This window comes from Ascaphus truei, chromosome 3 (genome assembly GCF_040206685.1).
Source record: "Ascaphus truei isolate aAscTru1 chromosome 3, aAscTru1.hap1, whole genome shotgun sequence".
Taxonomy (NCBI): domain Eukaryota; kingdom Metazoa; phylum Chordata; class Amphibia; order Anura; family Ascaphidae; genus Ascaphus; species Ascaphus truei.
This window is the reverse complement of record NC_134485.1, coordinates 413,605,264-413,623,008: the sequence shown is the minus strand read 5'-3', so window position 1 is coordinate 413,623,008 and position 17,745 is coordinate 413,605,264. Positions and strand designations below refer to the sequence as shown.

Below are 17,745 nucleotides of genomic sequence, written 5' to 3'. Positions count from 1 at the left end.
TAAATAACAGATCATGAGAATAAGTGCTTGAGACATAAAAGTAAAATTTCGGAAGAGGAGTCCCTGCTCCGAGCAGCTTACAATCGAATTGGTAGGTAGGAAGAACGTAAGTGTGTCTGCAGGGGGCCAAGCTTTATGTATGAGGTGTATAGTATTAGGCATGGTGCTACTCATATGCTTCTTTAAGCAAGTGTGTCTTAAGGTGGTCTTAAAGGTGGATAGACAGGGCGCTAGTCGGGTATTGAGGGGAAGGGCATTCCAGAGGTGCGGGGCAGTCAGTGAGAAAGGTTTATGGCGGGAGAGGGCTTTAGATACAAAGGAGGTCGAGAGAAGACATCCTTGAGCGGAACACAAGAGTCGAGATGGTGCATAGCGAGAAATTAGGGCTGAGGAGGAGGAGCAGAAGAGTGTAAAGCTTTAAAAGTAAGGAGGAGAATTGAGTGTGAGATGCAGGATTTGATAGGAAGCCAGGAGAGGGATTTCAGCAGGGGAGACGTTGGGACAGATTTAGGAAAGAGTAGAGTGATTCTGGCAGCAGCTTTTAGGATAGATTGTAGGGGAGATAGGCGAGAGGCAGGAAGGCCGGACAGCAGGAGGTTACAGTAATCGAGACGGGAGAGAATGAGGGCCTGAGTCAAAATCCAGTCCTCAACCCCCCCCCCTCCAAACTGGTCAGGTTTTCAGGATATCCCTGCTTCAGAACAGGTGGCTCAATCAATCCCTGCTTCAGCACAGGTGACTCAATGAGTCCCTGCTTCCGCACAGGTGGCTCAATCAGTCCCTGCTTCAGTCTTTGATTGAGCCCCTGATTAAGCCACCTGTGCTGAAGCTGGGATATCCTGAAAACCTGACCTATTGGGGGTCTTGAGGACTGGATTTGAGCTGACCTAGACTCATGACTATTGACCGCAGATAAGAACCCCTTGGCCCACCTTGGCCCACCTAGTGAGCCCATTCTCCTACTTCCTGTGAAGACCCTCTTAGACCCTTTTGGTATCTTTCATATTTAGGATAGCCTTGTGTTTGTCTCAGTTTTGCAGCTAAGAGACTTGGGTCAACAGATCACTGTGTATAAAGGATAATGTCTTGACAAAAAATAGTGGTTTGGATTAAAATCTCCCGGGTTCAAAACGGGGACAAAATGTGGAGCAATGTCGAATATTGCAACTTCTTTTATTGACTGAAAGTTCTGAAATACATACAGCAAAGACAGGATGCGGACAACAGCTACAGTCCATGTTAAATAGGTACATTTTGAGGAAATACTTAATAAGTAGAGATGGGCGAATCCGTCCAAATACGTTTCTTGGGTTTTCTCTAATTTCCCCCTCCCTCCTACCCCCCCAATTACCATTTTGCGGTGTAAAATCTGCGGACCGATTTGGTCGGTTTTAATCAGTGCGGTTTCATCAAAATCCACCATTGGATACACCCCGTGCATGGATATGTAGAATCCAATCCGCGGGTTCAGCAACTCGACAGATTATTAAGCCTCTGCCAACGGATTGCTGAATCCGCCGATTGAATTCTGCAAATCCGTCCACGGGGTGCGGAATCCGTGGAGTGTATTGGTAATAATAATGAAAAAATCCCAAAACGCAAATCGCCCTTTTTGAGATTGATCCGCGTTAATCCGCGCACCAAAGAAACCGTCCGATGCGCTGCGGATCCAAATCCGCTAAAAAAATTCACCCATCATTATGGTTAAGTGGCTGCAACATTAAAAGTGTCTTTTGGAAAATCAAATAACTACTCCAGTCTGAGCATTTTTTGTCAAATACCAGTGCTAGAGTTGGATTATCAGCAGATAAACACACGCTCCTGTACTGTATGTAATGCACCTCTGTTGTTTGTTTAAGTGTGGCCATATGTACCCCTCAAAATCTCTCAAAACCTACGAGTTATCAAAACAGACGAGCAACTCACTCACTCAACGTGACAGGCAGAGATTAAAAGGTCACCTAAAGGTGAAGTAACATTTAGAAATATATTGCCCAGCTGAAAATAAGAAAACTATTTCAGTCACTTTGTTCTCATGTTAAAGGTTTTATTATTTAAGAAAAATTTAACAGACTTTCAAGTGCAAAAGAGTCTCACTGCAAAAATAAAAATCAGCTCTCCAAATGATGTGGCATTCGGTAAGGGTTACTTAGGTACCTACAGTATACAGTACAGGCATACCCTGGTTTAAGGACACTCACTTTAAGTACACTCGCGAGTAAGTACATATCGCCCAATTGGCAAACGCCAGCTCACGCATGCACCTGTCAGCACGTCCTGAACAGCTATACCGGCTCCCTACCTGTACCGAAGCTGTGCGCAAGCGGGGAGACTATAGAGCCTGTTACAAATGCGTTATTTACATCAGTTATGCACGTATATGACGATTGCAGTACAGTACATGCATCGATAAGTGGTAAAAAAGGGAGTGCTTCACTTTAAGTACATTTTCGCTTTACATACATGCTCCGGTTCCATTGTGTACTTTAATGCGGGGTATGCCTGTACCTATCTAAGCAAGGAAGGCAGGAGTCAGTACGTCAACTCTCCCTGTGAGTCGCATTGATCCGGATCAGTCTTACAATTTTTGTATGGCTGTGCACTGCAACCCGGTAATAAAATGCAGGACAGAACCCGTTCCAAACTATTCAAAACTATTTATTAAGGCATAAACAAAATCACATATCTCCAGGAAAAAGACTCTGACGTGTTTCATACCACAATGGGTACTTTATCGAAGAGTAACTGGATACATTCATAATTTTAAATGCAGCATCACTGATAGAAATGATACTTTTACATCTAAATACTTTTTTTTTTTTTTTATGGTTCAGAAACCAGAACTGATTTCGATCCTTGGAGGCCGACATCTATTCCAAGTTTAGAATTACGCAAATGAAAATATCACGTGTGAGCACATTCACATGTCTCAGAGAGGTCTACAGCCCTGCTTTCCCCCGTTATCTCCTGGCATACAGTGCTTCCACGGCAGCAAGGGATTCTGGGAAATAACCTGCAAATGAGCACACAGTGTCACCTTTTGAATTGATTTAGGATTGCAATTGACAACTGCAGACAGTGGTTCCCCTTTGCTCCGGCAAAGAATGGGATTTAATGAGGCAATCCATGCGGGCGATTGTTTTTGAGAATTGTTTTATTTTTTAACATAGGTTTGAAGCAGGGGGTCTACGGAGCTGAACCACATTCATTTCAGCTCCGGATACAGACTGCTTCTGGAGATACAGACCTCTGTAGAGGGTGCCGGTATCCACTCTGCATAGCTAGCAGGGATCACGTATTGGCCAATTTTCAAAGCTGTCACGCCCTGCGGGCCAATAGGAAGCCGTGACATCATCTGGCGTGGTTTCTTATTGGCCCACAGGATGCAGGAGCTTTAAAAAGCAGAGAGATACTGGCACCCACATCGGAAGTAATTATCTCTGGAAGCAGGGGGTCTCCGGAGCTGAAATTAATGGGTTTCAGCTTCGGAGACCCCCTGCTTCAAACCTCGCCTGGGAGGATCGCTCTTTCAACAAGTAGCAGAATGAAATGAGAAAACGACTAGTCAATTTCACAAAGATGTACAGTATCTGATCAAGATGGGGAAAAAAAATATCATTTAAAATGTGTTGCATTTTCAGTCAGTCAAAGCAACATCAACTTTAACAGATTGGCCCAGATTCACTAAAAGGTGCAACACTATAGCACAACCGAACTTCCATTGCTAATGACCATATTGTTATTGATTCTTTAGTGAATATGGGCCATTCAGCGCTACAACATTCTCTATACCAGGGGGGCTCAACTCTACTCCTCAAGCCCCCCACCCCCAACAGGTCAGGTTGTCAGGATATCCCTGCGTCAGCACAGGTGCCTCAATCAGTCCCTGCTTCAGCACAGGTGGCTCAATCAGAGGCTCAGTTTTCAACTGAGCCTCTGATTGAGCCACCTGTGCTGAAGCTGGGATATCCAGAAAAAACTGGCCTATTGGGGAGGGGCTTGAGGACTGGAGTTGAGCCCCCCTGCTCTATACCAGCAGGGCCGTTTTAATACCTTCGTAGGCCTTGGGCACTTTTATTTCTAGACGCCTGTGTGTCCGATATTTTTACTCATTTTTATGCTAATTTCGTTTGCTTGTTTCTTCCGATACTAGCGATATTTGGCATCGATACTTTTGTTTCGATATTTAAAGGTATCGATACTTCGAAGGCATTTTAAATTATTTTGTTTTCTCTTATTTTGTGATTTTATTTTGTTTAGGTATTTTTTCAAGTGAAATATTGTAGGCCCTAAAAGGTTCGTAGGCCCCAGGCACTGTGCCTACTCATCCTAATGTATACCAGGGGTGCACAAAGTTTTTAACTTGTGCCCCCCCTACCTGCTTACCTCCTGCCTCGCGCCCCCTCTCCTCCTCGGCTCCGGCGTCAAATGACGTGGCGGAGTCATTTGACGCCAGTTACCATGGCGACGCGTCGCCAAAGATCAGGTAAGAAAAGCTGCAGAGGCCTCACGCGATCCTCCCGGCACTTAATTTAAGTGCCTTGGGGGGAGCGTGGGGCCTCTGTAGCCACCGCGCCCCCCCCCCAGGAAATTCTCCCACCTCCCCCTGGGGGCCACACACCCCCACTTTGCGCACCGCTGCTCTTTACTACATTTCTCTCTTTCCAGACTCCAACATTTCTTCCATCTTCAAAAATGTAAAAGAAACAAAAAAGCTCAGTTAGGGCATACACACTGATCATAAGGACGTGCTAAATGAATACATGCAGTACTTTCTCTGCCTTGCACAATCTCCATTATATAAGTGGAGAGTTTGCTGGTAAACATTCACTTTTTTTTGTCTGTGTGTGTGTGATGTTGCAACTCAAAGCCAACACATTATATTAGGAGCACATTTTTTAAATTTTCTATCTCTGTTACTTGGGCTTAGTTGGGAATCTGTTTACAATTTCCCCTGATTTCTTTATTCTGCAGACCATGGCTGGAATAAACATGCACTCCCCCCCACCCCCTCCAACCCCCCCCCTCCAACCCCCACCCCAACCCCACGAGTTATTTTCATACAGGGCAATGTGAATTCGCTCGAAACTCATTACGTGAGTCATCTCGAATGGGAACTGAATTAGTAGGATACATGAAAAGTTTGTACTATTCTTCTGCAACCTTATTTTTAGTTACTACTTCCTCAGTTCTGCAGTTTCTTCTACGTATGTTTTTGCGCATGTACCAATGTATTAAGCAAAAAAACAGAAGGGCTCACTATTATGTGTGGTCATTTCTTCTTAGTGTCACATGAGAGTAAGCAGGGATAAGTTGAATAGGTACCTTCTTAGGCACAGTTTATACACTCCGCTTGCTAGCGAGAGTGCGCGCTCCTGCTGCGCCGCTGCAGCACAAGTGATTCCTGGTCCTAGTGCTGGCGGCAATGAGGGGGTGTGGCGGGGTTGTGGGGGACGTGTCACAAAGCTGGTTCGCCCTCATTGGCTGAACCAGCTCACGTGATGCTAACTTCACTCGGAAGCCGCCTGAGAAGACAACATTTATTGTCTCCTCAAAATGCTGCCGTATCAACACGCCTTTTCGCCTGCAGGACTATGAAATACTTAGCCAATTAGTGAAGTGTGGTTGACGCGCACGCACGCGCACACAGCAACTCCGACACTATAAGCTCGGCCTTAGAATTGTGGAAGGATACACACACCGGCTCATAAATTCATATTGGGGACATCATTCACCTCCCACTTGTTTTGAGGAAATGCCCCTTTATTATGTCTTCATTGATGATATGAGTGATAAGAAATGCTGATAATTACCCTAGAGTAGGGATGGGCAATGCCAGTCCTCAAGGGCCACAAACAGGTCAGGTTTTGAGGATATCCCTGCTTCAACCCAGGTGGCTCAATCAGTGGCTCAGTGTGTAAAGCAATATGATTGAGCCTTTCAAATACAGAAAGTACGCCTATTTCATAGACATATAAGAGCTAGCACAAGAGCTGGAGGGTCGCCGGCTCAGTGGAAATGGGAGGAAGTACTTCTTAACAGAAAGGGTGGTGGATTCATTGTATAAACAATTTCTTCAAAGTGCAGGTCTCCTCAAAGACAGATAGAAAGGAGAGCTCTACTCACAAGTTCATAATGAAGTTCTCCATTTAATGTGACAGCAAAGAACAGTGGAACCACATTTCAGGTCCCTTCCTTATTTCTCTGGACCTTTAGGACCTTTCATCATCTCTGTCTTTGAGGAGACCTGTACTTGGAAGACATTGCTTGTCTGTGTTGTGTTGGTTGCACAAGCAGGACTCTCCTCACCTGAGGCTGTTTCCCCGTACGTTGGAATTGGATTAATGGTGTAGCCTCCCAAAAATGGTGGTACAGTAGAGGGGAACATGGTAAGGAAATAAAAAAAATGCTTGAGATAGACATAAGACTAGCCTAAAAAACAAACAAAAAAAAACAAATCCAAGGATCGAAAAGAGCTACAAAGCCCAGAGTGGTGGAGTGTTTCGCATAACAACTTTTTGGACCTGATGGATTGTACGAAGGTAACCCATGGTAGTGTTTAATAGAGGGGAGCTGATAAAAAAATGCCCACAGGAGAAAAAAAAAAAGAATTAAATAGAACAGACTGGAAAAGTACAGGCATACCCCACATTAACATACACAATGGGACCGGAGCATGTATGTAACACAGGCATACCCCGCATTAACGTACACAATGGGACCGGAGCATGTATGTAACACAGGCATACCCCGCATTAACGTACCCTTTTCCCCACTTATCGACGCATGTACTGTACTGCAATCATCATATACGTGCATAACTGATGTAAATAATGCATTTGTAACAGGCTCTATAGTCTCCCCGCTTGCGCACAGCTTCGGTACTGGTAGGGAGCCAGTATTGCTTTTCAGGACGTGCTGACAGGCGCATGCGTGAGCTGCCTTTTGCCTACTGAGCGATATGTACTTACTCGCGAGTGTACTTAAAGTGAGTGTCCTTAAACCAGGGTATGCCTGTAGTAGGTAGATGAGATGTACTGTACTGAAAAAAGGAACGGGAGAATTCATTTTGCATTACAGGATAGTATGGGCTGGCATGTATCGTATGTGCTTTACTGTCAATGTTTGACACTTCCCCTAATCTCTTACAGCAAGTGTCCCTGGTGTATACTATTATTTTCCAACTGGCACCTAACCGGATGTTCTTGAACTTGCATGTTATTTAGGAAACCCTTCCTATTAAAACTGCTTTAACAGCATATTTTTGTCTCTCCCCTGCCTGCTGACACTCTGGTTTCACACTTTTTATACCTGTCTAGTCCCCTATGGGTTCAGGGTGGAAATGAATAAGAACTCATCAATGTGCACATCACAAACACTGCAATGCATTGATTCACATAGCAGTGAACACATTCAATAAATGTAGTCTCGTTATATGAAGCAGGTTTGTCATTTTTCATACACTTATTTTAGCCTCTTCATTTATTAATATAACTAAGAACAATTAAAGCCTCTTTACCACGCTGCTGATAACAAAGCATGGTAATATTGTAGCTTTTCAGAAGTAAAATTGAGTTTATCATATGGGCAGTAATATGAATATGTATACCTAATTCTGTGTTGCATTATAATACAGTAATGTGAGCACATGTAATGTGTGCAGGACATTTCTATTATAGGACGTTGTTTAATTTTGGAAGGGATACATTATTATCAATTTCACAAAGAACTAGCAACCTTGTTCCAGATAAAAAAAATACAGTAACTTTAATTTTGTAATACTATTAAAAGTGCAGACTCCACAACCACATATATAATGGTGCCTTCCCACTATGCTTCCAAAAATCTACTCACCACTGCGTTAGTGAGTGTAAGGGTCCTCCGTCGTGGCCGTTCCCCTTCGGCACCAACACATCCCTGAACTCCTTGCCTCTAGCAAGATGGACAGCATGTAAGGTTGTTTTGCCCTCGCCCAAGATGGCCGAAGTGGATTCATTCCGCCCTCAACCTGGATGCAGTTGTAATCGGCTGCACCTGTTCCTGACCTTTATAAGGAAGCTATTTCAATTCAGCCAGCACATGAGCAAGGTGCCTTATCCCATGTGCTACTGGACCCTGTCTGGTATCCCACTGCGCTTTGCCTTGCTGAACCTCTGACGTTACTTGGACCTGCCCTGACCTTGAAACCGTGACCCCCGACTACGCTGCTGCACCTTGCCCTGACCTGGCTCATGACCCGGATATTGTCCTCGATCAGGACTCAGTCCTTAGGCCTGTGGTCAGTTCCCATATCCCTTCTCGGCCCTGCGAATTGACCTCCTGGTTAGTAACGAGCACTGTCACATTGTCCTATTCAACATGGGCCGCCTACATTCTTATGAATGTAAGCTACTAACGTACAGTACACGTGTTACATTATAAATTTGAAAGGCAGTACAGGTTAGTAAATTACATACAGGTTGTAAGACCAATGCTATGTATAGGAGTGAGTGACTTGTACCATTGGCTATTGGCTACCATGCCATGATGTGATTTATTGCACATGCCTTGCTATTCAATCCTATGGAAAATCTGGAATATTGTATGATATACGGTCAGATATTGTAATCGAAAGGTACAACATGTTTAACTTTATTTCTATGTTGGTCCAATAAAAGATTTAATATCCTGGACTATATTTGGCGTTTTCTTGGATCAATATTTGGCTATCCATGAAAGAGCAAAACTCATAAGAATAGCAGTTACATGGAATGCAACTGTGAAGATAAAGATCAAAGTGTAGCAGAGTGAATGCCATTGTTCGTACCATTAAACAAGGTGATTCTTCCCAGGGGCGGTATGTTGAGGTCCCTTCATTCACCACTGCCAGGAACAGTATGAGATATAGGCGCATGGCTCTGTGTAGAAACAAATACAAATGAGATTTCAAAGGGTTTGAAATGAAACTTTGAACTTCGATCAGGTTAACCAGGTGCAGTGCTTTCTTGGCAACAAAAACTTTACAGTGACCCACATACTGTATCTAAAGTTTACTAGTTATTGCACATTGCAACGCCCTCCTTAAAAATGTAACTTTAATGGTGATCATATTTTTCTAAGTAAGTCAACTAACTGATACATTGTTTAACAAACATTGTATTTTTTGCTTGGTATGCCTATTGAACACATGCACGTCTTTCTTGGGTGCCTCTGGGTGGGTCTTTGCTACCTTTCCTGCATGGGAAAATAAGTCTGATACTGTAACCTTCATTATGCCATCTGTCTTTCCTATCTCAGCATGCGGCAGCAATCCTGGGCAGGCCGGCGCTTTCTCCACCCTCTTCCCAAAGGAAACTGTCACAGAGTGTCAGGTCATCCTGTGGTCGGCATCTTCCTTTGCAGCCTGTCACTTGTTTCCCCCGCTGGCTACTTTGTCTGAGGCTCCCATTTACTACACTGTAAAGAAGAGCTCAGCTCTCTTTATTTCAGTGGAGTGGAACTTTTCCCCACTCTCGAGCACAGGCAATATGTAATAGGGGCCTGGCCTACCCAACAACAGGAGGATGGAACCTTTGAAGAGAACTAATGACAGGCTAAGCATAATGACTCTAAATACTGTACAAAGCAGGAGTGACCCAAGATAAGCATTTAAAAGTGGAGCCTGGTGCTGTTTGCAGGAAAGGTGGAAGAGATTGTCTGATCTTGCGGTTACCTGGCAAGGGAGGGTTAACCTATTAAATATGCCACTGCCATAAGTTTATAAAGATAATTTAAAGCAGCAATCACCCCTGCTTACTATAATTTTTAAAAATTGTTTTAACCAGATGTATCTGCTCTTCAGAACCCACATAGGGCAAAACTGCTTCTTTATTTCAGGGCAGATTCAGTGTCAAATTCCAAGGAGATTGATAGAACAAAATGGATAATTGTGAGTCAGGCAACACATACAGTAAGGAAAATGTTGCTATCACCAGTGGTTCAAATGCCTTAAAAAAGTAGTCTTACTATAACTGACCTTAAGATATTCTAAAATAAGTTCTTAAATAGGGTAAGATAGGGAGAAAGATATTATTAAAAAAATAAACCCCTTTTCTTCAAAACAGAAGTAGTATTGTTGGTTTGTAAATATAAATGTAGTAATACTCAGGGTTTTTTTACCCAGTAGTAGGCATCGCACTATGATCACTGGCTTTCACACTGCACGTATTCATTCATTAACTGCTCAGTTCTGCTCCCTCTAAGATAACATAACGGGCACTGCTGCTGTGTTATTAAAATCTCATTCGAGATGGTGGTATTTATTTTGATGCTATCTCCGATGTCCTGCGAACAGGCACACTGCAATAATTGTGAATCATAAGTTCTTCCCCCAAAACTCATAAGGAGAATGTTAACCAACCAGTGGTTTGTTTATTTGAGATTCACACCACTGAATCCAGAAAGGACCTTCCTTCTCCCAAGCATTCTAACAAAAGGAACGTTTGAATGTTTCCTTTCTCCGAAGCTGTCCCCGTGAACGTTTCCTGTTTTCAAAATGAGTTCCTTGAAATGAGCGGGGGAAAAATTCCTGCTAGGAAGCTTGTACAGAGAATGTATCTTTTTTTGAATGAAACTAAATTGAAACTAAATGCAGGGGCACAAATACTGATCTATTATAAGGTTTTTAATTAAGGGAGCACACACTGGGTTTTTTCCACATGATGTAAGGTAATATAGAGTATCTTTCGAGGTGTCATTGTTATGGAATGTCACCTTGACTTGCTCTCTTTGTTTGTGTTATTATAGTGATAAAGGCTTGTTACAGCTGCATTCCCCACCCCCCCCCCAGACATTTCAGAAGCAGGTGATTCCCAGGCAAGGTGATGTAAGGAAGGATTTTTGTGTGTCAGGCATTGTTACTTGTGGACCTGCGCAATAAACTGAAACTCTGAAAGGCTTGGATGTGAATGCATACGCTAAGGGCACACCCCTCCACATTTCTGCAGGAGCCTTTCACAGACATTAGTAATTGGGAGAAGGTCACTCTGCTGTCTGGGATAGAACAAGACGGCAGAATTTAATCAGCTGAAGCTTAATTTCTCATCAGATATTGTCACTGCCCTCAAATGTGTGGGATAGCCAATAAACAGTGACAACGATGAGACAAGATGGGGATTTTACAAGTGGTGCCCCACACCCCTGCAATGTCCTTCCCCTCAACATACAACTGGCACCCTCTATCTCCACCTTTAAGACCTCTTTAATGAAGCATATTGGTATCTCCGCTGGCTGATACTATACATCTCAGATGCACTGTCCTTGGCCCCCTGCAGACGCACTTACCAGAACACCCTCCTACTGTCTCTGTACGTTCTCCCTAATTACCACTTAGATTGTAAGCTCTTTGGGGCAGGGACCCCTCTTCCTATTGTTACTGTCATATCTGAAGCGCTTATTCCATTATGCCACGTGTATTACTGCTGTGACGCGCTACTGTATGTACATAAATGGTGCTATATAAATATACATACCATAGGTAGGCACAACTAGGCAGGCTCCCTAACAATCCTTCCAATGGTTTATTCCAGTAGATTCTCAGGACTTTCAAGCAAAAATAATCTCAGCTCTAAATGTAGCTATTAGTTTAGTCTCATGTATTTGTAATTGACAATACTTTCACATATAGATTATCTAGGGCAGGGGGGCGCAAACTTTTTTCCCTGCGCCCCCCTGCCGGCGGTTCCCTCTCTTCCGCGCCCCCCCTAACCACCAATGACCCGCCCTCCGGCGTCATGACATCACGTTGCCATAGCAACGTGACGTCACATGACCTCGCGGCGTCATTTTGACGCCGCGTTGCCATGGCGACACAAGAAGGAAGCCGCCGGAGTCACGGGTAAGTATGGTTTACAGAGGCCCTGCAGCTCCCCTGGCACTTAATTTAAGTGCCTTCGGGAAGTGCGCGGGGCCTCTGTAAACCCCGCGCCCCCCACCGGCAGTCTCGCGCCCCCCCTGGGGGTCGCGCCCCACAGTTTGCGCACCGCTGATCTAGGGGACGGGTCTCAAACTCAGTCCTCATAGGCCACCAACAGGCCAGGTTTTATGGATATCCCTGCTTCAGCATAGATGGCTCAATCAGTGGCTCAGCAGGCCAGCTTCAATAAACTATGTGGGCTATTTACTAAAGTCGCTCGGCTGCAAAACTGAAGCTAAAACCAGCAAAAAACAATAGCAGCAGATTTATCAAAGGAAAAAACTGCAATTACTATCAATATGATTCCTGTTCTTTGATACATATGGTGCTATTCCTGCACTGCTTTTGGCCCAGTTCCCTGGAGACATTAGTAAACAGACCCCAATGTTTATTAGGCAGCATTTTTTACAATATGGGGGTTATCTGTCCCCAGTTTTAGAACTATGAAATATTAATATATATATATAGTAAATTTTGTTCCATGAAGTAGTCTTTGCATGGAAAAACAGATTAACTGTCCGGCAAAAAAATGCACCTATCAAATGTGGAGCAAGTGGCACAAGAAAGGAGGTAAGAGATTGTGGCCCATATTACATATACAGATGTTTGCCAACATTATTTCAACCTGTGGCGCGCTGCAGAGAGACGTACACAATGCACCAGCAGGAGAAGCAACCATTATTTTGAGTCAGCTGCGCGCAAAAGGCAGGGGGCCTGTTGTGTCATTTCACCCGCAGGAGTGCGCCTGGAGCTGCATTATGATTGGCTACATCTGTATATACTAAGCAGACCTGCCACAAGTCACCTTCCGGCACCAGAACATACCGTATAGGGGTGCCAGGTATCCAGTATTGAATCGGACTGTCCTGTATTTGGACACTGTCCAGTAAAAATGAGAGGTAATACTGGACATATGTGTCCGGTATCACCTCTCTGGGCATAGTAACCTGAATGGCTTGTCCCCTCTGGCTCCCCGGGTACCCGCCCTCTCTCCTCTTAACTCCGCTGCTGCCGGGTGGTTGCGGGTGGCGGCGGGCTCACCAGCGGCCCCTCTGCAGGGCGCCATCATGTTGGAATGGTGTATACGCATGCGTGGAGGCTCGCGCATGCACAGAGAGTGTGTGGCGGCCATTAAAAGGTTTCGCATGTGCAGTAGAGTGAGCGCACGTGGCTGCCCATAGGCATAGGATCCGCTGGGACTACAAAACCCATAGTGCTCAGGGGCAAGGATACCATGTGACGCCAGGGAGCCAATCACGCAGTTAGTTTTCCGGAGACAGGAGATAGATATGTGTGCGCTGGAAGAGGAGGAGTAAGTCGGAGATGGGACAGGACAGGGGTAAGAGATATATGTGCAGAGGTCTGTGACCCTCTGCACTAGGCCAGATTTCCGCCTAGGCCCCACCTAGGCCCCGACTCACGCTGCTAGATTGTGGCTGCTACAGGGACAGGCCCTTAGTCAGGAACCCTACCCCTTTAGCTACATATATAATTCAGGGACACAGCTGCACGCTGTGCGACTCTGATACCAGTGGTCTGGGACCAGGCTACTGTGGCAGAATCAGAGACTATCATCACGGTGGGACACTCCAGCGGGATACCACCCCACGCGGAGGCGGACGCCCCGTAGAGGACAGGAGGACAGCACTGGATCGGCGGATTACTAGCTGGTTTCTTGCCAGCGTGCCCGGGTGCTGGAGCACCCGGCAGGTACCTTGCAACAAGTGCACCAACTATAACTACAAATTAGTGGGCCGCGCGGTCACACACACTGGGTTTGGGTGTGGGACACTGTGGGACTGGGATTCTCAGGACACGGTGTGGGGTACACTGTGGTGGGGATACAGCCGTGTGAGGTGCATGGGTAGTTATACATTTAGTCCTATAGAGTATAGACGTTATAGAGCAAGCAAGTCAAACTCAAAGGCTAACCCGGGCCAAATAAACAAGGTTTAAGTTTAGGTGGGCCGCAAAAAAACAAAAACTTAAATTTTCATAGAAATGTAGGTTTATTTCGAAAAGTACACTATAAAAAAAAAAGAACAAGAACAACGATAAAATTAATGTTTTCTTCCTGACACTTGGCATCTCTGACTCTCTCTCACTCTCAGACTCTCTCTCACTCTCTGACTCTCTCTCACTCTCTCACTCTCAGACTCTCTCTCTCACTATCAGACTCTCTCTCAGACTCTCTCTCTCTCTCAGACTCACTCTCTCTCTCAGACTCAATCTCTCTCACTCTCAGACTCTCTCTCACTCTCAGACTCTCTCTCTCTCACTCTCAGACTCTCTCACTCTCCCTCTCAGACTCTCTCACTCTCAGAATCTCTCACTCTCAGACTCTTTCTCTCTCTCACTTTCAGACTCTCTCTCTCTCACTCTCAGACTCTCTCTCTCTCTCTCTCAGACTCTCTCTCAGACTCTCTCTCTCTCTCTCAGACTCTCTCTCACTCTCAGACTCTCTCTCACTCTCAGACTCTCTCTCTCACTCTCTGACTCTCTCTCACTCTCTCACTCTCAGACTCTCTCTCTCACTCTTAGACTCTCTCTCTCAGACTCTCTCTCTCTCTCTCAGACTCTCTCTCTCTCTCTCTCTCTCTCAGACTCACTCTCTCTCTCACTCTCAGACTCCCTCTCACTCTCAGACTCTCTCTTTCTCTGAATCTCTCTCTCTCACTCTCAGACTCTCTCACTCTCACTCTCAGACTCTCTCACTCTCAGACTCTCTCACTCTCAGACTCTCTCTCTCTCTCTCTTTCAGACTCTCTCTCTCTCTCACTCTCAGACTCTCTCTTTCTCTCTCTCTCTCTCAGACTCTCTCTCTCTCAGACTCTCTCTCTCTCTCAGATTCTCTCTCTCAGACTCTCTCTCTCAGACTCTCTCTCAGACTCTCTCAGACTCTCTATCAGACTCTCTCTCTCAGACTCACTCTCACTCTCAGACACACTCTCTCTCAGACTCTCTCTCTCTCTCAGACTCTCTCTCTCTCAGACTCTCTCTCTCAGACTCTCTCTCTCAGACTCTCTCTCTCAGACTCTCTCAGACTCTCTCAGACTCTCTCTCTCAGACTCTCTCTCTCAGACTCTCTCTCTCTCAGACTCTCTCTCACTCTCAGACACACTCTCTCTTAGACTCTCTCTCTCTCTCAGACTCTCTCTCTCAGACTCTCTCTCTCTGACTCTCTCTCTCTCAGACTCTCTCTCTCTCAGACTCTCTCTCTCAGACTCTCTCTCTCAGACTCTCTCTCTCAGACTCTCTCTCTCTCTCTCTCTGACTCTCTCTCTCTCATACTCTCTCTCTCTCAGACTCTCTCTCTCAGACTCTCTCTCAGACTCTCTCTCTCAGACTCTCTCTCTTAGACTCTCTCTTTCTCTCAGACTCTCTCTCTCTCAGACTCTCTCTCTCTCTCTCTCAGACTATCTCTCTCTCTCTCTGACTCTCTCTCTGACTCTCTCTCTGATTCTCTCTCTCTCTCTCTGACTCTCTCTCTCTCTGACTCTCTCTCTCTCTCTGACTCTCTCTCTCTCTGACTCTCTCTCCCTCAGACTCTCTCTCTCTCTCAGACTCTCTCTCTCTCTCAGACTCTCTCTCTCTCTCAGACTCTCCTCTCTCAGACTCTCTCTGTCTCTCAGACTCTCTCTCTCTCAGACTCTCTCTCTCTCTCTCTCTCTCAGACTCTCTCTCTCATACTCTCTCTCTCTCTCTCTCTCTCTCTCTCAGACACACTCTCTCTCTCTCTCAGACACTCTGATACACTCTCTCTCTCTGACACACTCTCTCTCTGACACACTCTCTCTCAGACACTCTCTCTCAGACACTCTCTCTCAGACACTCTCTCTCAGACACTCTCTCTCTCAGACACTCTCTCTCTCAGACACTCACTCTCTCAGACACTCTCTCTCTCAGACAGACACTCTCTCTCTCAGACAGACACTCTCTCTCTCAGACAGACACTCTCTCTCTCAGACAGACACTCTCTCTCTCAGACAGACACTCTCTCTCTCAGACAGACACTCTCTCTCTGACAGACACTCTCTCTCTCAGACACCCTCTCTCTCTCAGACAGACACTCTCTCTCTCTCAGACACTCTCTCTGACACACACACACACACACAGATACAGATACACACACACAGATGCAGATAAACACAGTTGCAGATACACACACACACAGATACACACACACAGATACACACAGATACACACACACACAGATACACACACACACACAGATACACACACACACAGATACACACAGATACACACACACAGATACACACACACACACAGATACACACACACACACACACAGATACACACACACACACACACACACACAGATACACACACAGAGATACACACATACACACACAGATACACACACAGATACACACACACAGAGATACACACACACAGATACACACAGACACACACAGAGATACACACACACAGACACACACACAGACACAGACACGAGAGCAGCAGTGGAGAGCAGAGGCAGCCACGGATGTGAGTGACTGGGGGGAGGAGGAGGGAGAAAAGGCATGCGATCGATCCGTGCAGGACAGGCACATTTACAACTAACTCCCTCCCCCCCAACCCCCCTACCTTCTCCTATCACCCGGGGCATAAGGGGACAGGACACCGCGCAGCCACCAGCAGGCAGAGGAGCGGGGAGGCAGACACACACACTCACCGTGTGCTCTGCACAAAGCGGAAGCCCCGCCCCCGGCTTCCTCTCTGCCTGCAGCCAATCCCCTGCGGCATGAAGGAGGGATAATGGGGAGGGATAAGCGGAGGGATGGTGGGGAGGGATAAGCGGAGGGATAAGCGGAGGGATGGTGGGGAGTGATAATCCACGTCGCACAGATTGGGGACCACTGGGCTGGGCCGCAAATATGTTCGTTGTGGGCCGCATGCGGCCCGCGGGCAGCAAGTTTGACTTGCTTGTTATAGAGTATAAGATATGTGTTCCAGTAAAGGCCATTCTAGTTTACATTGTGTGTGTTCATTGTTTGGGTCCTATGAGGGGCTCCTCCCACTATGTTGGGATCCCTCTCAGGTGGAGGCGCTGCACCAAGGTTGTAAGCATGTCACCTCAGGCTCTCCGTGGCGGAGGCTTAGGCCCCTGTGAGCCAACAGGTTAAGGGCAGCACCAGTAGCCATCTTGTTTAAGGGGAAACAGGGCTACATAGGGTTGCCAGGTGTCCAGTATTGAATCGGACTGTCCTGTATTTTTACACTGTCCAGTAAAAAATGAGAGGTAACACTGGACATGTATGTGTCCAGTATCAACTCTCTGGACATAGTGAGCTGACCAGCTTGGAGGGCTGCTGGATTTCCCTGTGAGGGGAGAGAACAGGGCTGTTTCTAGGGGGATGGGCAGCTTCCTCCAACCTGATTGGCGGCGGTGTCAGGAGCCTGGGGTTGGGGCCAAGGAGAGGAGGAAACAGCATGGAGTGGTGAGGTGTGTGTCTCTGGAGCACATTGTGTCCAGTATTTTTGGAGAAGCCGCCTGGCAACCCTGCTTACAGCTCATTCAAAGTCAATAGATTATAAAGCATCTTCCAGCACCAGAAGTTGTCTCGTGGCAGAAGAATGGTTTATATCAACCAGACGTTGTGTTAAAATTCTACTTCTAAATAATCCGGCCAACTGTAATTACTGCAGCCCTGATATTGCCAGCCACATTGATGACTTCCTGGGTGCAAGTAACTTATGCATAAAACAAACTATAACATGTGGGGGGTGAGTAACTTTTCTTTGATTGGCAAATGTCAGTGGTATTTGTCAATCCCTGAATGTAAGTGCAT

The 17,745-nt window shown here is 45.9% G+C and overlaps 1 protein-coding gene across 2 annotated transcripts in view; it reads right to left on the bottom strand.

Annotated features, from left to right (window-relative positions):
• Positions 1-17,745, bottom strand: part of LRRC32 (leucine rich repeat containing 32) — a 55,110-nt gene that overhangs the window by 10,794 nt on the left and 26,571 nt on the right. For both annotated transcript variants that reach the window (XM_075592669.1, XM_075592668.1), the window contains exon 2: positions 8,807-8,897. In XM_075592669.1, coding sequence (XP_075448784.1) covers positions 8,807-8,893 — 87 coding nt within the window. In that variant the 5' untranslated portion in view covers positions 8,894-8,897. The remainder of the gene's footprint in view (positions 1-8,806; positions 8,898-17,745) is intronic.